The 19,759-nt window shown below is 45.1% G+C and overlaps 1 protein-coding gene across 1 annotated transcript in view; it reads right to left on the bottom strand.

Moving 5' to 3' along the window:
- Positions 1-18,472, bottom strand: part of lmnb1 (lamin B1) — a 60,308-nt gene extending 41,836 nt beyond the window's left edge. Inside the window, exon 1 of the mRNA XM_060837815.1 lies at positions 17,884-18,472. Coding sequence (XP_060693798.1) covers positions 17,884-18,242 — 359 coding nt within the window. The 5' untranslated portion in view covers positions 18,243-18,472. The remainder of the gene's footprint in view (positions 1-17,883) is intronic.
- Positions 18,473-19,759: the final 1,287 nt, after the last annotated feature.

Here is a 19,759-nt window from a genome sequence, read left to right as displayed (position 1 = left end):
GGGTTGACTTACAAGGAGAGACCGACTAGACTGGGGATTATATTTTTTATAATTTAGAAGAATGGGAGGGTGGGGGTAAGAATCTTATCTATTCCCTTTGTAATTTTATATGTTTTTACAAGATAGAAGTAGAGAGGATGCTTCCTGATGAAGGCTTATGCTCGAAATGTCGATGCCCCTGCTCCTCGGATGCTGCATGGCCTGCTGTGCTTTTCCAGCACCAGACTCTCGACTCTGATCTCCAGCATCTGCAGTCCTCACTTTTTCCCAGGATGTTTCCACTGAAATCAAACTACGACAAGAGGGCATTGCCTCAAAATTAGGGAGAGCAATTTAAGATGAACGGAGAAGGACCTTCTTCACCCAGAGGGTTGTGAATCTATGGAATTCCCTGTCCAGTGAAGTGGATGAGGTTTCCTCAGTAAAAGTTTTTAAAACTAACATAGGTAGTTGATTTTTTTTTAAAATCAGTCAAGGAATTAAGAGTTATGGTGAGTGGGCGGGTAAGTGGAGCAGAGGCCATGAAAAGATCAGCCATGATCTTATTGAATGGCAGAGCAGGCTCGAGGGGGCCAGATGGCCTCGTCCTGCTCCTAGTTCTATGTTCTTAAGTGAGCAGCTCACCATCTGACTAGAAAATATTATGGTCATTCCTTCACTGGCTCTGGATCAAAATCCTAGAATTCCCTTCCTAACAATACAGTGGGTTAACCAATTGTAGTTCAAGGCAGAACCTCGCTACCTTCAAGCACAACTAGGAAAGGGCCTTAAATGCCAAGGGTAAAAAAATGAGGTCTGCAGATGCTGGAGATCACAGTTGAAAATGTGTTGCTGGTTAAAGCACAGCAGGTCAGGCAGCATCCAAGGAATAGGAAATTCGACGTTTCGGGCATAAGCCCTTCATCAGGAATGAGGAGAGGGTGTCAGGCAGGCTAAGATAAAAGGTAGGAAGGAGGGACTTGGGGGAGGGGCGATGGAGATGTGATAGGTGGAAGGAGGTCAAGGTGAGGGTGATAGGCCGGAGTGGGGTGGGGGCGGAGAGGTTAGGAAGAAGATTGCAGGTTGGGAGGGCGGTGCTGAGTTGAGGGAACCGACTGAGACAAGGTGGAGGAAGGGGAAATCAGGAAACTGCAGAAAGCCGAGTTCATCCCTTGTGGTTGGAGGGTTCCCAGGCGGAAGATGAGGCGCTCCTCCTCCAGCCGTCGTGTTGTTATGTTCTGCCGGTGGAGGAGTCCAAGGACCTGCATGTCCTCGGTGGAGTGGGAGGGAGAGTTAAAGTGTTGAGCCACGGGGTGGTTGGGTTGGTTGGTCCGGGCGTCCCTGAGGTGTTCTCTGAAGCGTTCCGCAAGTAAGCGGCCCATCTCCCCAATGTAGAGGAGGCCACATCGGGTGCAGCGGATGCAATAGATGATGTGTGTGGAGGTACAGGTGAACTTGTGGCGGATATGGAAGGATCCCTTGGGGCCTTGGAGGGAAGTGAGGGAGGAGGTGTGGGCGCAAGTTTTACATTTCCTGCGGTTGCAGGGGAAGGTGCCGGGAGTGGACGTTGGGTTGGTGGGGGGTGTGGACCTGACGAGGGAGTCACGAAGGGAGTGGTCTTTGCAGAACGCTGATAGGGGAGGGGAGGGAAATATATCCCTGGTGGTGGGGTCCGTTTGGAGGTGGCGGAAATGACAGCGGATGATACATTGTATATGGAGGTTGGTGGGGTGGTAGGTGAGAACCAGTGGGGTTCTGTCTTGGTGGCGGTTGGAGGAGCGGGGCTCAAGGGCGGAGGAGCGAGAAGTGGAGGAGATGCGGTGGAGGGCATCGTCGATCACGTTTAGGGGGAATCTGCGGTCCTTGAAGGAGGCCATCTGGGCTGTGCGGTGTTGGAACTGGTCCTCCTGGGAGCAGATGCGGCGGAGACGAAGGAATTGGGAATATGGGATGGAGTTTTTACAGGGGGCAGAGTGGGAGGAGGTGTAGTCTAGGTAGCTGTGGGAGTCAGTCGGTTTATAGTAGATGTCTGTGTTGAGTCGGTCGCCCGAGATAGAAATGGAAAGGTCTAGGAAGGGGAGGGAGGAGTCTGCGACAGTCTAGGTGAATTTCAGGTCGGGATGGAAGGTGTTGGTAAAGTTGATGAACTGTTGAACCTCCGCGTGGGAGCACGAGGCAGCGCCGATACAGTCATTGATGTAGCGGAGAAAAGGTGAGGGGTGGTGCCAGTGTAGTTGCGGAAGATGGACTGTTCCACATATTCTACGAAGAGACAGGCATAGCTGGGGCCCATGCGGGTGCCCATGGCAACTCCTTTAGTTTGGAAGAAGTGGGAGGATTGAAAAGAGAAGTTATTCAGGGTGAGGACCAGTTCAGTCAGTCGAAGGAGGGTGTCAGTGGAAGGGTACTGGTTGGTGCGGCGGGAAAGGAAGAAGCAGAGGGCTTTGAGTCCTTCGTGATGGGGGATGGAGGTGTACAGGGACTGGATGTCCATCGTGAAAATAAGGCGTTGGGGACCGGGGAAGCGAAAATCCTGGAGGAGGTGGAGAGTGTGGGTGGTGTCCCGAACGTAGGTGGGGAGTTCTTGGACTAAAGGGGACAGAACCGTGTCAAGGTATGCGGAGAGGAGTTCGGTGGGGCAGGAGCAGGCTGAGACAATGGGTCGGCCGGGGCAGTCAGGTTTGTGGATTTTGGGCAGGAGGTAAGAACGGGCGGTGCGGGGTTGTGGGACTATGAGGTTGGAGGCGGTGGATGGGAGATCCCCTGAGGTGACGAGGTTATGGATGGTCTGGGAGATGATGGTTTGGTGGTGGGAGGTGGGGTCGTGGTCGAGGGGGCGATAAGAGGAGGTGTCCGCGAGTTGGCGTTTGGCCTCAGCGGTATAAAGGTCGGTGCGCCAAACTACTACTGCGCCTCCCTTGTCTGCCGGTTTGATGGTGAGGTTGGGATTGGAGCGGAGGGAGTGGAGGGCTGCACGGTGAGAGGTTGGAGTGGGTAAGAGGGGTGGACAGGTTGAGTCGGTTAATGTCGCGGCGGCAGTTGGCTGTAAATAGATCGAGGGCGGGTAAGAGGCCAGCACGGGGTGTCCAGGTGGATGGGGTGTGTTGGAGGCGGGAGAAGGGGTCGTCAGAGGGTGGGCGGGAGTCTTGGTTGTGAAAGTAGGCACGGAGGCGAAGGCGGCGGAAGAATTGTTCAATATCTCGCCGCGTGTTGAACTCATCGATTCGAGGGCGTAGGGGAATGAAGGTGAGGCCTCTGCTGAGGACTGATCTTCCATCCTCAGAGAGGGGGAGGTCTGGAGGGATGGTGAAGATCCGGCAAGGCTGGGAGCTAGGACCTGGTGTGGGACTGGAGCTGGGGGTGGGGGTGGGGTTAGGGGCGGGGACAGACATTAATGTAGGGGCGGAGTTAGACGTGGTGACGTTGCTGGGTGTGGGGGTGGGGTCAAGCGTGGGGGCGGGGTCATGCATCATGACAGAAATAAGCGTGGGGGCGTGTTTACGTGTGGTGGCGAAAGTCGGCGTGGGGCAGGATTATGCGTGGTGACGAAGGTTTGCGTGAGGGCGGGGTTACGTGTAGTGACGAAAGACGGCGTGGGGGCGGAGAAACCTGAGGCGTGGTGGTCCTGCAGGTTAGTGATGTCAGTGGGGGCAGAAGTGGCTGCGGCGACGGCAACCGAAGGGGCGGAAATGGTTGTGGCGACGGAAGAACCGTAGTCATTCCCGGTAGTCGCGGGGGTCGCGAGTCCGTCGGCGATCGTGGAAGCGGTTGTCTGTGCGGTGATCGCCGGGGCAGTTGGTTGGGCGGCGATCGCGGAGGCTCCGAGGTCGGAAGTGACGTCACGATTGGCAGCAGCCGTTGGTGCCGCGGGCGCTGTAGCAGCCACATGTGTAATGGCGTCTGACAGGCCGATAGAAGATTCTGGAACAGTTGAGGAACCACGAGTGTGGGGGTAAGTACATGAAAGTTTTCGGTACTTACTGTCTTTAATTTCTGATATGGCTAGGAAGAACTGTTTGTTTAGTGTGTGGATTCTTCTGCAGATGAAGAACAGCAGGGGTCCTTTGCAGGTCTGTGAGAGTGTTGCCCTGAGCTGGGGTAGGGCTGATTGCAGGGAACGTAGGTAGTGACGCATGGCTGCAAGGGTGGAGCAGAGGATCCGGAGGGAGGTCTGTTGCTGGAGGCTTCGGATTTGTTGTAGAATGCCAACACTGCTGTGCCCACATCCTGTGACTAAATGAAAGTAAACTTTCTCTGATCTGCTTCTAATCCATTTACATTCTTCCTGAAATAAGGAGACCCAATACAGTACTGTGAACATGTTGGTGGTGTAGTGGACAGCGAAGAAGGTTACCTCAGATCACAACGGGATCTTGATTAGATGGGCCAATGGGCTGAGAAATGGCAGATGAAGTTTAATTTAGACAAATGTGAGGTGCTGGACTTTGGGAAAGCAAGTCTTAGCAGTGCTTTCCCACTGAATGGTAAGATCCTTTGGAGTGTTGCTGAACAAAGAGACCTTGGAATGCAGGTTCATAGTTTCTTGAAAGTAGAGTCGCAGGTAGATAGGATAGTGAAGGTGGCGTTTGGTAAGCTTTCCTTATTGGTCAGAGTATAGAGTACAGGAGTTGGGAGGTCATGTTGTGGCTGTACAGGGCATTGGTTAGGTCACTGTTGGAATATCGCGTGCAATTCTGGTCTCGGGTTGGAGGATTTGAGCTATCGGGAGAGGTTGAATAGGCTGGGAGTGTTGTCCCTGGAGCAGAGACCAAGGGGTAACCTTAGAGGTTTATAAAATCATGAGGGGCATGGATAGTGTAAATAGACAAAGCTCAGCACGTCAGGCAGCATTTGAGCAGCAGGAAAGAGAGGCATTTCGGGCAAAAGCCCTTCATCAGGAATGAGGCAGGCAGCCTCCAGGGTGAAGGGTGAAAATACCCTCTTACCCAAACCCTTGGTTTAGTTAGCCAATCCTCGAACCATGCCAAGGTATACCCCCAAATCCTCAGGCTCTTGGCTTATTAAAGCACATTGTACCTTTCCACAAACTTGAGCCCCATTTCTCCTTCTCACATCTATTATTTACACCTACTTTACATCTTTCTACTTCTTTTAGCACCATTAGCACTCCCTTTTGTCTTTTGCTCTGGACACTTATCTGTTCCCCTCACTCTGCCCCTCCTTCTCAACAGCTGAAAACTTAATTCTGCAGACATAAAAATAAAAATCTCTGTCTAGCTAAGCTGCTTGCGATGACCTGCAACAAAACTAAAGCATTAAACTGGTTGATAATTTCACCCATTGAGATTTTGTATTGTGAACAATTAAATACACGAGATAAAACAGAGCACGCCTGCTGATGATCGATTGATTACCATGCCATGCAGGTTATACCCTGTACATGTAATAACTGTCTGGGCTGATGAGAAAAGGAGGAACAAATACTTTACCTTAATCAATTTAAAATGCAATAGTTGTCTATGTTAATTCAGAGTTTATAAAATACATATACATCAATCAACATTGGAAATACTTTTGTTAAGAGGTTATTAAAAAGCCAGTTTCACAGAAGGTTAGCAGCATAGTTTTTGAACACAACTGCTTTAATCAGTAGACTTCAGTGGATAAGGGGAGGCATTATTAAAACACTTGTCAAATAAGGCAGTTGGTTCTGCTACTTGCAGCTGCTTTTCTCATCAACATAGGCGACAAAGAAATGCTTTTATTTTAAGTTTGTTTTTAAAGTTGCAGATGTTAGACTAGTTGGAATTAAAACAGTGCCTAATTTTTTGCTATACTAAAAAGGGTTGCTTTGCAAAATCACCAAAAACAGCTGAAATTATAAATTTGACTCACAAACATCCACCTGTCTTGCATAAGTTTCTTTGCTTCATGCAGGGTTTTAAATATCTATCAGCCCCTGTCAACTTGTTCTACAGGACAGCCCAAACAAACTTCATATTACATAGAATTTCCCAAAGGTTTACACAAAAGATGCATTCAGGCCGACACTACTTTTACATGAAGTTCACTGTAAAAGAAGAAATAAGAATTTCTTTGGTTTGATCTATTTCTTCATTTAAAATTACTAGGGACCATCAATACCAATGTCCATCACTGTACATCAGCAATACGAAAGAATCAGATCCCCATAGGAATCTAGTTGACTCAGATGCTTCCATAGCTAGACAGTCATGACTTCAGCATCGACAAGAGTTGCACATGGGGACAGTGTGGAATCCACATCAATCCTGGAAGAATTGTCCAAAAAACTGAACATTCTGCTGGGCATTTCTTCTACACTTGAAATCCTTGAAGCCTCCATCTCAATAAAAAGTTTCCAGATGAATCAAATTTTAAGAGCAAAGAATGGAGATTGCTGAATCAACTCTACTGCCATTACCATGACCACTTAAAACATTTTCAAGATAGTTGAAGAGGGGAGGTGAAATCACTAGAATATATTAGAGGCTTTGTTTTATTGATTGTTCTAAGAATTTTACAGAAATCAAAACTTCAATTTTGCATGCTCACAGCCAGTTTGAATTCAATTTTCTCCATATCCCAAAATTACTGGCTTAGTTCCAGCAGTCAAACAAAGAGCAATACAGATTTCCAAAGAAAACAGCCCACAAAAACTTTGAGGTTTGTGCTAAGATTTTTACCCCTTTCCTGAGGATAGTTTAAAATTGAGTGCCAAGTCAAGGCAACATATGGCAGGAAGCAGCAGTTATGGTCAATAAACAGCCAAATCAGATCAAAACATTCACACACAAAGTTAAAGGCACTTAATATTTCTCACTTCTCAATTTTAATTGATTTATTTCCAAATCTGAAGTTTTGTTTTCACATTTCTACATTAAAATATGGATATCTTCCTCAAACTATTCCACAAACACAAAGTGCGTTTCTCAGGGCAACTGAAGGCATTCAATAGTAATGATGAATACTATGTCAGGAAAAATTACACCTTACTTAACACGATAGTCCTTTTTAAAAAAAAAGGCAGCAGTATTCATAACTGTTCACTTTTGAGAGATCTGGGTAGCATGTTAAAGTATCATTGGCAGTAGCTACTTGATTTGGACAGTAATCTGCACATGAATATTCCACAATTTGTCATATTTTGTGCAATGACCACAGGCAAAAGCTGTGAATGGCCATGATAACTGTTAACTTCAAGCGAACAACATTCATTCAGCTTGTGCACCAGTATGGATTGCAACATTTAATTAAGTGTGGCTAGGAAAGTATATCCCCTAAACCGCATAGGGCTGTGCATCCATCTTTTGAGTAGGAATAGATATAGTTATCATATTTATTACTAATGGCAGTATTACAGTCAATGCCAGATCAATAAGTGAGAAATTTGGGTTAAGTGGCAACTTATTTCAGTTAAGGACTTGGATAATGGGCAAGTGGGTCTAATGTGAGATAGAATCCAAAAAGGTACAGCTTGAGGAACTGGAGTTCACGGAGGTTATCAGTTATATTTAAATTATCATTGGGCCAGGGGGTGGTCGTTAGAAAATGATTGGGGTTAAGATTAAAACACTTAGGAGGTAGTTACAAAAATTATTGCAGTGATATAAACACTGGGTGGAGTGTTTCTAAAATCTCGCTGCAGTTATAGCAGCGACAGGATCGCTGGCTTAACAGTTTGTAGGCCATGCAGCCGCTGGTACGCCCCATTCCAAGCACCAGAAGATTCAGTTTGAAGGCAGTCAGGAAACAGGAGTGGTGACGCTTAAGTCTCAGTCCTCGCAGATGTGAGACCAGGAGAGGTCAACTGAGGCACGAGAAGGTAAGGGCGAGGTGAGGGGAGGCCTTTGACACCATTCAATCGGGAAGTATCATGGAACGGCCTGCTCCACCATTAGTTTGTCATCATCCTTCTCCATGACAACATGGAAGTCATGGAAATAACAAATGACTCTACCACCAACCCATTTCCCCATTCAAACCATTGTCAAGCAGGGCTCAGTCATTGCCCCAACACAGTTCTCAAGCAGAGAACAACAGATGCTGGAGATCACAGCAGTTCAGTCAGCATTGGTAGAGACAGAGCAAGCTAACGTAAAGTCTAGATGACTCTTCAGAGCTTACATCATCTGCATGGATTTCCTGCTACCGTTGTCAATCTACCTTGTTGCAATACTTCACCTCACCACCGAACTCCCACTGGAGCAGAACAAAACTTACAAAACAGATGGGGAATTTTTCAACTACCGCTGCCTTCAATCCAAGAACAAAATCACTCCAACCAGTGTTGTTAAGCTGCAGCACGCAAATGATGCTTGGGCATGTGCAAACTCAGAGGATGTAGTCCAGACCATCATCAGCACCTTTAGAGGCATATATGAGAACATCTCCAAGACAAAAAAGGTCCTCCATCAACCTAGTCTAGCTTTGTGGAAGAAATGTCCGATCAAGGTCCACACAGAGGCCTTAGAGAATGCTGACCACTTCCAATCAGATGTATTCAGTTGACAAAAGCAGCTACTGATGATGAGATCCAATAGTGTGGGAGTGCACCATCTGAAGAAAAGAGTGTTTGAGAACAACAATAATCAGATTTGACACTAAGATCATGGTTTACAGAGCTGTAGTAGGTCCAATCCTCCTCTATGGCTTGGAGACATGGACAGTCTAAAGTAGACACCTCAAGGCACTGGAACAGTACCAATGCTCCCTGCACAAGATCCTGCAAATTCACTTGTAAACAAGACTCGTCAACACCAGCATTCTTGACCCAGACAACATCCCCAAGCATCGAGGCACTGATGGCCCTTGATCAGCTACAATGGGCTAGGCACGTCGTCTGCACGACTGACACAAGAATCTCCAATGAGGTGCTCAACTTAAAACATCAGGTGAGCTCCAGGTGAACAAAGGATGCACTTCAATGACACCCTCAAGACCTCACTGGCAAAGTGCAGCACTCCCACTGACTCATGGGAATCATTGGCCCAACACTGTACAAAGTGGAGGAGAAGCATCCGGGAAGGCACTGAGCACCTCGAGACTTGCCATCAGACAAAAAATGGGACGCCAGGCACAAACAACAACAAAATAAAAGTGCACTGTCACACCAATGCCCCACCCACCCCTCTCCGTGATCAGCACTTGCCCAAAATGTAGGTACCACAGGCTCGGTTCCAGGGTCTGTACAGCCACCTACAGACACACAAAGTGATGAGAGTCAGCCTCATCTGCAAGGGACCAAAGAGGATTTGAACTGTCATATCTAGGAAGGTGGTGAGCTATAGATGAGCATCCAATCAGGGACCACTGAATTGCCCCAAAATGACAATAGAAATTGTCAGGTTCACATGAGCAGAGCAGTTCTAGGTTTATTTAAAAAAAGAGAGAAATGCATTTTCACTGGAATAGATTAATTGACTAATCCCAGACTCCTAAAGACATGCCTCACCTTTTTACATTGGTGAGCAAAGAGGGAAGTATTCAACATGTTCAATGGGTGAGCCAAAACAGATTAAGTGCTTTGAGAATTTCAAAGACCTGTTTGTGAAGCAGAAGCAGCAAATTATCTCCATTGGAGTAACACCATTTATTACTTCATAGCACAATAAATGGTTAAGACACCAATGATCTGGAATATTAAAAGGGGTATAAGTTATAAAAAGCTCTGGTAGACATTTTGAATATATAGATATTCAAGTTTAGAGCACATTCTAATTATTTTCATTTTACAGCTGTTGTTGAAGTAAGAACCTTCCCAACTAATGCTAAGCTCTATGTTTCTCAGTTGTCATTTTAATGCGATTATTCTGCATGTGTTAAATGTACTTGACTAGTCATTACCATGCATATTTTATATTCTCACTACATTAACCCACATCATGGCTTCGTTATCCTATTTAAATGGCATTTTAAAACATGGCACAGGTAGCTCTGTCAACCCCTACAATTTTAACCTGTTGCCCAAGGAGTTCTTGGCAGTGGTGTCTGCTGAGGTCCAAACTGGATTGGGGTCACAACCAGTTTAGCCACTCAACCTTCCTGACATCAGGAGCAAATGATTAGATAAAAGTTAAAACCATTCAGGGTTCTAATGGCTAGCATATTACTTTAAGTGAAGACCCTGCAATCCCTGGCCCCCTTGTCTCTTAAAACTCAGCTTCAATCCTAGAGCTTCAGAAATGGACAAATTTTGATCCCAGTATTTCAGCACATGACTCGATATGCTTTGCTGTATGAGACACCTCATGCTGAAGTGTTGTATTTTTCACTCCAGAGGACAAATGCAATACATTTCAGAGGATCACAATTTATACGTTATAGGAGAAAAGAATGTTGATTTGGTTGGAAAGTTGCATTTTAAGCTAGAAGCAGCATCTTACTAGTAGAAAATACTACTTGCATAGCCATGAGAAAGCTTGTTTAATATATTGGACACACTCCAATCCAAAAGCAGCAGTCTTGAATGTATTTGAGTTTGCGTGATACACAGTGAACAATAATCCAATTAAGGGAGATATTGTTCTGCAGGATATCTTTGATGCACTCTATTTCATCATCAATTCTACTAACAAAATTCCTCAGTCAGTCCAAAAACAGTGTTCTACCCACCACATGGTTGAGTGGGAAGCAGTATGAAGTCATGCTGTGAGATGCCAGATATATATAGTTATAATGACACAGCAGATTCAAAACAACATGCTCCCTTATTCATTCGTAATCAAAAGGGTAAAGGCCATATTCAATCAGCTCGTTCTTGCAAAACTCAGCACAAAATCCCTACTGTTAGATTTGATTCTGTGAGCAGGCAGCAGTTAATGAACAGTCCTAAGTGTACTACAGTAATAGCAACTACCAAATGAAGATGATCCATTGAGCTCATAAGCCACATTTGAGCTTGTTGGAAGTGAAGCATTTCATGTCATATACAGGGCCTGCTCCCCACAAGCAAAAGAAATATGTTCAAGTCATATTCTTTTCTAAACTATCTGGAAGTTGGGAAATCTGTAATCACCTGTTACTTTTGCCATAGCAATGACTTGATCAGGGTAATCTTGCAACCAATCGGCACTTTTTTTTACTGTAGTATGAATTGCAACTACTTGAAATTTGGTGTTCTTGCTTTCACCCAATGAGGGCAATTTGAAAGGTTTCTGCATATAAACATTTCATAAATTACTTTATCATGTTACTGTCACATTTTCTGCATTACTACAGTGATTACATTTCAAAAGAATTTCAGTGCTTCAGCTTCACTTTGTCAGACATGTATTTTCTGATCTCCTTTCAAAGCTACAAATTATTTTTCACTTCTCAACTAATGGCACTGGGCAAACAACTTTCTCTTCTGAATGACTTGTTTGAAAGCTGCTTTCACAATAGCCATCCTGGAGCAATCCACATCAGCTGCAATATCCTACATTACAGTCAAAGTTGGCAGAGGGTTACCATTCAAGACACAGAACTAGAGCAGTCGTAATCAACACCAGACTACATTCTGTCCCTCTAAGACCAAGACATTTAAGGGTCAACTTTTTTTCCCTCTCCACAGATGCTGGTCATTTCCAGTTTTTCTTTTATTTCAAATAATCCAGATGCTGGAAATCTTTGTTTTGTACTGGAACAAGAGAGGGAGAAAAAGTGCAGGGAAAAAGGTGGCACAATGCCAAAGAAATAACAGTGAAAGTGAATGGTTGCTGAGATTTCCACAAGACATTCTGTAAAAGGTGCCATATGAAAGGTTATTGTACAAGAGAGAAACTCTGACTTGAGGGTAACGCATGAGGATAGATTGAGGATTGGTGGACACAAAGGACAAGGTCAGGATTAATGGATCTTATTCAGTTTGGAAAGACAAAACTAGTGGAGTGGCAAAAGCATTCGTCCCAGTGCCTCAATTTACCATCTACATTAATAACTTGGAGAAAGAGGTAGAATGGAACGTACCAAAATTTACTGAAATAAAATAGGTGAGAAAGTACAAGAAATCTGTGAAGTAATATAGCTTGGATGAGTGAGTGGGCAGAAACTTGGTAGGTAACCCCGCACTGCCCGGTTCTACCTCCTTCCCAAGAACCACAAGCCTGACCACCCTGGCCGACCCATTGTCTCAGCATGCTCTTGCCCCACTGAACTCATCTCTACCTACCTCGACACTGTCCTATCCCCCCTAGTCCAGGAACTCCCCACATACGTTTGAGACACCAACCACGCCCTCCACCTCCTCCAAGACTTCCGTTTCCCCGGCCCCCAACGCCTCACCTTCACCATGGATATCCAATCCCTCTACACCTCCATCCGCCATGATCACGGCCTCCAAGCCCTCCGTTTTTCCCCTCTCCCGACGTCTCCAACAATACCCTTCCACCAACATTCTCATTCGTTTGCCGAACTGCTCCTCACCCTTAACAATTTCTCCTTTGAATCCTCCCACTTCCTCCAGACCAAAGGGGTAGCCATGGGCACATGTATGGGCCCCAGCTATGCCTGTCTCTTTGTTGGCTACGTAGAACAGTTGATCTTCCGTAATTACACCGGCACCACTCCCCACCTCTTCCTCCACTACATTGATGACTGCATTGGCGCCACCTCGTGCTCCCGCAAGGAGGTTGAGCAATTCATCAACTTCACCAACACATTCCACCCGGTCCTTAAATTTACCAGGATCATCTCGGACACCTCCCTCCCCTTCCTGGCCCTCTCCATCTCCATTAATGACGACCGACTTGACACTGACATTTTTTACAAACCCGACTCCCACAGCTACCTGGATTACACCTCTTCCCACCCTATCTCTTGCAAAAATGCCATCCCGTATTCCCAATTCCTCCGCCTCTCTGCTCCCAGGAGGACCAGTTCCACCACAGAACACACCAGATAGCCTCCTTCTTTAGAGACCGCAATTTCCCTTCACACGTGGTTAAAGATACCCTCCAACACATCTCGTCCACATCCCGCACCTCTGCCCTCAGACCACACCCCTCCAACCGTAACAAGGACAGAACGCCCCTGGTGCTCACCTTCCACCCTACAAACCTTCGCATAAACCAAATCATCCGCCGACATTTCTGCCACCTCCAAAAAGACCCTACCACCAGGGATATATTTCCCTCCCCACCCCTTTCCGCCTTCCGCAAAGACCATTCCCTCCGTGACTACCTGGTCAGGTCCATGCCCCCCTACGGCCCACCTTCCCGTCCTGGCACCTTCCCCTGCCACTGCAGGAATTGTAAAACCTGTGCCCACACCTCCTCCCTCACCTCTAGGAGCCTTCCACATCCATCAAAGTTTTACCTGCACATCCACTAATATCATTTATTTTATCCGTTGTTCCCGATGCGGTCTCCTCTACATTGGGGAGACTGAGTGCCTCCTAGCAGAGCGCTTTAGGGAACATCTCTGAGACACCCGCGACAATCAACCACACTGTCCCGTGGCCCAACATTTCAACTCCCCCTCCCACTCAGCCGAGGACATGGAGGTCCTGGGCCTCCTTCACCGCCGCTCCCTCACCACCAGACACCTGGAGGAAGAACGCCTCATCTTCCGCCTCGGAACACTTCAATCCCAAGGCATCAGCGTGGACTTCAACAGCTTCCTCATTTCCCATTCACCCACCTCATCCTAGTTTCAAACTTCCAGCTCAGCACCGTCCCCATGACTTGTCCGACCTGCCTAGCTCCTTTTCCACCTATCCACTCCACCCTCTCCTCCCTGACCTATCACCTTCATCTCCTCCCCCACTAACCCATTGCACTCTATGCTACTCACTCCCCATCCCCACCCTCCCCTAGCTTATCTCTCCATGCTTCCGACTCACTGCCTTTATTCCTGATGAATGGATTTTGCCCGAAACGTCGATTTCGCTGCTCCTTGGATGCTGCCAGAACTGATGTGCTCTTCCAGCACCACTGATCCAGAATCTGGTTTCCAGCATCTGCAGTCATTGTTTTTACCCCAAAGTATAAATGTCGGCAAGCGAGAGGACATGTATCTCAATAGGAAGAATCAAAACACAAACTATGATTTAAATGGAGAGAGGGTCCAAAAAGTACTGAACAACATCGGTGTGTTCTAGTGTATGAAACACAAAAATTGGTTAGCATGCAGGTGCTGCAAGTGATTTAGGCAACAGATGCAATTTTGCCCTATTACTAGGAAGTTGAAATTTACAAATGGAAGACAGTGTGCGAGTGTGGACACATCCGGAGTACTGTGTACAAAATTTTAAAATTATACAAAATAAAAATTATTAAATAAAAAATACTAACTTTGGAGCTGGTTGAAAACAGATTCACTCCACAGATTCCTGGAATTAAGGGGTAAGAAGAGGAGATCCCATTGGAGCATACAAAATTCGGAGGTGGTTTCACAGGGTAGATGTTGAGAAGATGTTACAAAATAAGGGTCATTCGTTTAAAACTGAAATATAATGCAACTTCTTTTCCCAGAGGGTAGTGAATGTTTGGAATTCCTTGCCCCAGAGTGCTCAGGGAGCTAAATCAAAGTATTTAAATGAGTAGATAGGTAGATTATTATACGAATTGAAAAACAGAGCTATGAAAAGCTGGCAGAATCAGGCCCATAACAGATCACTCATGATTTTATGGAATGGCAGGCCAAGCTTCAGGGGATGAATGTCTTATGTCTGCTCCTATTTCTTAGGAAGTAACAAACACAGAATGAAGAGATGCACAAGAACTAGAGCCCATTGAGGGATATAAAACTACTTATCTCTTTCAAAAAAATAAGCAGCATAGAGAGAATCTTAATTAGTATTTTTGTAAAGATGGGAAGCCCACAAAGGATTAGCAAGAAAGTGAATGCAGTTAAAATATAGTTTAGAAATTCTGAATGACTTGCACTTTTGGATGTTTGGAGGTCAGCAAACAAATATCTTGGAGAAGAACTGCCACAAATAAGTGACTGTTAGGGTATTTGTAACTGCAGGGATTTCAAGCTTTGATCCAAAATCTTGCCAAGCATTTCAAAGTCTGTGCACAGGGATACAAAATACTTTGTACTGTCCTAAAACTAAGGCCAGGTGCAGCAGGATTGATTTCTTGTCATGCATCAAGTTTGGAATAACATGAAAAGTTAACTATGCACATCACGTACTAAACAAAAATCTTACTAAGATTAGGAGAGGAAAAACAAGTAACTTTTTTTTCAAAATTAAAACTTCAAAACAAACTTGTGCAAATATCACCATCAAATGTGTTTCCCTCTGTCGAAAGAGAATGCTTCAGGTTATGCCCTTTTCAGCAGTTACGGGCCAATCTGCAACATTAGCTGTCATTCCTGATGAAGGGCTTATGCTCGAAACGTCGAATTCTCTATTCCTGAGATGCTGCCTAACCTGCTGTGCTTTGACCAGCAACACATTTGCAGCTGGTCATCTTTAGACATGATACAAAACTGAAAGGCTTCCAGCAGTGCCCCTTTCCATTTCAGGTTTACAACATCAGCAATATTTTACTTCATTTGTGGATGTGGTGCCAATTGAAGAGGCTGTTTTGTCCTGAATGATGTCAAACTTCTTGACTGTTGTCAGAGCTGCTAAAGAGGGGAGTATTCCATCACAACCCTGACTTATGCTGAGTGGACAGGCTTTGGGCACTGAGGAAGTGAGTTAGTCGCTGCAATTTTCATTGCCTCTGGCCTGTTCTTGTAGTTCTGATTTACATGGCTCGTCCAGTTCATTTTCTGTTCAGTGTTAACCCATCCCATGCCATTCCCTCCCCCCACTGACCCAGGATGTTGACAGAGATAGAGACATTCAGGGCTGGTGATGGATTTTTTTTTCTTACTAGAGACAGTTATTGCCTGGCATTTGTGCACCACAAATGCTAGTTGCCACTTTTCAGCCCAAGCATGGATATTGCCCAGGATCACTGCACGAGATGAACAGACTTCAGAATCAGTCAGGGAATTGAGAGGGAGGGGTGTGTGTGTGTGTGTGTGTGAAGGAAATGGCAGGAAAATCGTGTTAAAGATGGTGATCAGTACAGCCCAGATTTCACAGGAGCTGAAGTTGGCCATTCTGTTATACATGATCTTACTGAGAGCCCAATTCTTCCAGCTTGGAAAGATACAGTTTAAAATTTCAGGGACTTCGGAAACGCTCAGACTATCCATGGTTGGTAAACAGGTTGCTATCATCATCACCTTGCACATTTTCTCAGTTTCAAAGCAACACCATCTGGGTTGTTTTAACCTCCAGCAATTAGAGCACCTCGCAAGGTTTCCAGGCAGACTTCATGCGACTCCCTTTTTAACTCTAATTAATCACAAACCTCAAAATTGAATATCAAAAAAGCGATTCCATACAGAACACTTAATTGAAGAGTGATGGTTACCTTCATATCGCGATCACAAAATGTAAACAGACAAGTGCACTAGCGCGTATACCAACACTGAACCGTTTATGAAACAATTGGTAGCAATAACGAAGCTACCATGTATCCAACAGTCGCCCTTAGTTGCAACTACCGATCAGAAATTGTTTACAAACAATGAAACACCGCACACACTTACGTTGGCGTGGGGGAAGCACTTGATCTATGATTGACGCAAGTCAACAGGGGAAACAAACAACAGCCCCTGGAGATTTTTCGAAAATCTAGCTACTGATTGAAAAAAAAGTAGTGAATGCGGCGGAAATTGTGAATAATGCATTTAACATTTTTTAAAAAACTGGTAGATGGGGTTACCCCTGCAGCCCCCTCTGCCTTCACCATCTCATCCTCACCAGAAGCTGCCTCTTTGTTACTAAACAAACTAAATCGCTCAGCCCGCCTCGGCAGCTACCTTTCGAACCTACACAGCACAGTAAATAGTAACGTTAGAGTAACCTTGCGTGCGACACTGTTCTTATTGGGGATATTTATGGAAAGTTCTCATTCAATGTGTCTCGTAGGGACCCAGCCTCCGGCTGAATGGAACAGCTTCTTTGTCTGCACAGCAACGCTTCCACACGACAGATGGCTGTTGTCCAACACTCAGTCACCACTCCCCCCTCAAAACACACCCCCAGTGAACAAAAATAAACATTTACTACGGAACTCGCACCACTTCGCCGTTTTAAAACAGTTTTACAAAAACAAATCCAATCCATGGTGTGATATTCAAAGAACTGAGATTTTAGGAGGCCCTTCCCCCCCCCCCTCACCAAAAAGAAAAGATGCAGGAAAGCGCCACAGCCTTCAGTCCATAAAAGGGCAGCTTGTGTAATAACTTGACAGACTTGTCCATTCAACCAGCGCCAATTACAACTGGTATGTATTTAGAGATAACAAAAAAATAATTCCAATATAAAGCCATGGACGTTGGCTTTAACGACTCGGATTTCACCGGCTAAGATAACACTTCAGATCAACACAAATTACTTTTTGAAATGTAGAAGGCTAAAAAAAATCTGCCCACTAGTTTATTAGAAAAAGGCGAGAGTCTGTGCATTATTTAAAACAGCTGTTCGGTACAAACTCTACATCCAGGAATTCGCTAGGAATTTGCCGCGGATATTCGTCCCGAGTACCCAATCACTCCTTTATGAACAAATGGTAAAATTATATAAACACAATGAGCTTACTGCCTCTCAAGGAGAGGCTAGTCTACTTAAAATAGGAAAAATCTCTCAAAATTACTAGTCAATAAGCAAACAGTCATTAAAAAAAACTGACCGTAACAAATAAATCACAATTCAGGGCGATTCTTCCAAAATACTCATCTCGTAAAATATTTTCCCTATCGATACTAGTTCGATATGAAAATTTAAATAGAGCTTATATACACATTTTGTACGCAAATAGGAGGGGTGCACTTTGCTAACATGAACTCCGTGAGTAAATATTTATCCGCTTAAAAAAATAATTGCATTTTATCATCGAAGAGACGCGTACCCCAAATTTCAGCCAGCCTTACTTTTGCAGCACATTGTCATAGTCCCCGCGGAGCTTCCCCAGCTCTATCTGCAGCCGCGCTCTCTCTTTCGCGGTCTCGTCCAGAGATTGGCGAGCGTCCGCCAGCTCATTCTCGTACAGGTTCTTGATGCCGGTCAACTCCCGGGTCGTCACTTCTTCCCTCTCGGTGATTTGCAACTGCAGGATACTGTTCTCGAACTCCAGCGAGCGTACCTTTTCGATATATACGGCGAGCCTGTCGTTGAGGTTCTTCAACTCCTCTTTCTCCTGCAGCCGGGAGATGCGGGTCGGACTGAGCGGGGAGCTCGCTGCACTCCGGCCGCTCGGACGGGGCTGGCTCTTTGGAGTAGCCATCGCCATAACTTCCAGTCAGTGGAGTTTTTTTTAAATTTTATTTTGGTAAAACAAATGCACAATGAGGTGAAGGGGCAATTTTTCCCCTCTGAAACAAAACAACCAAAGCAATGAGAGAAGCGCGATCACCTGATTTTCCTTCCTCTTGTTGTGTGCCCGCGCTTCTCTTCCACAATCACTTGCTCCCGCTGTTAAAATGGCTCCTGGTTTTAGTGTTGGAAATGCACAACGTGACCATCTGCAGACCAATTGTACCGCGAGACTACACCGGTCCTCGAACACCGCCGGCTGTAAAGTTTGCGGAGTATCAATTTTCCACGGTATATCACCCTGTAACTGCAATATTTTCTTCCATCATTACTAAAATAAGACGGAATGCATCCCTTCTGAATCAGTTAACCAGGGATTACACTTGTGAAACGCTATTTGATCGTTGAGGGGTTTTGTTTCTCAGAATCGGCGGTGCTGCGACTGTTGTAGATGTGAAGATGCTTTATGTGAGTGAAATGGGCCCTGCATCACTTTGTACTGAAGTGCTCTCTGTATTCGGGAAATAAGATAACAGGTTGACTGGAAGTATGAAAATTGAGCGGATTAGACGAATTGCTTTATTCAACATGACTTAAGGTTCCATATCTCTAATTTTATTTTGACCAAGTTTCTCGTTTATATTTATGGTGCTGACGTAAATTGTTGTTAGATTGTTAAGTACATAACAGTCTCATTCGTGAACAGGGATTTCATCATATGATGAAAGCGTACAGCATCGATAATAAGCAGGTAAATGATACAGAGTATTAGTGAGCAATTGTTTATTTTCACCAGATGGTAAAAACAATGACTGCAGATGCTGGAAACCAGATTCTGGATTAGTGGTGCCGGAAGAGCACAGCAGTTCAGGCAGCATCCAAGGAGCAGCGAAATCGACATCTCGGGCAAAAAGCCCGAACACGAGTAATTTAAAAACAGGAAAGATCTGGAAATGCTCAACGGGTCTAGGGAGAAACGGGGAAGCAGTGAAGTTTTTTTTAGCCTAAACTCTTTTTACTTTTAATGAGGTTCATTGTACTGCTTGAGTATTGGAGATAAATTATAAGACGATCATAAGACTATAGAAGCAGTAATTGGTCTTTCAGCCCAGTGAGTCCCCTCTGCCATTCAATGAAATCATGGCTGATGTGCTAATCCTCAACTCCATTTCACTGCCTTTTTTTCTTTAGCATTCGATGACTGATTAAAAATCTCTCAGCCTTCAATGTACTCAACAATCCAACCCCTACAGCCCTTTCTGGTAAATAATTCTACAGACTCACTACTCTTTGAGGGAAGAATCCCTCCTCACCCCTATTTTAAAAGAGCACCCCTTATTTTGAAGTGATGACCGTCCGTCTTGAACTCTCCCACAAAAAGCACAACCTTTAGTATCAAGTCCCTATAAGTCTTGAATGTTTCAGTAAGTTCACTTCTCATTCTTTTAAACTTCAATGAGTACTGGCCCAACCTACTCAACCTCTCCTCAGTCC

Source organism: Hemiscyllium ocellatum, chromosome 2, assembly GCF_020745735.1.
Source record: "Hemiscyllium ocellatum isolate sHemOce1 chromosome 2, sHemOce1.pat.X.cur, whole genome shotgun sequence".
Taxonomy (NCBI): domain Eukaryota; kingdom Metazoa; phylum Chordata; class Chondrichthyes; order Orectolobiformes; family Hemiscylliidae; genus Hemiscyllium; species Hemiscyllium ocellatum.
Note: the sequence above shows the minus strand (reverse complement) of the source record. Positions and strands in the feature narration are given on the sequence as shown.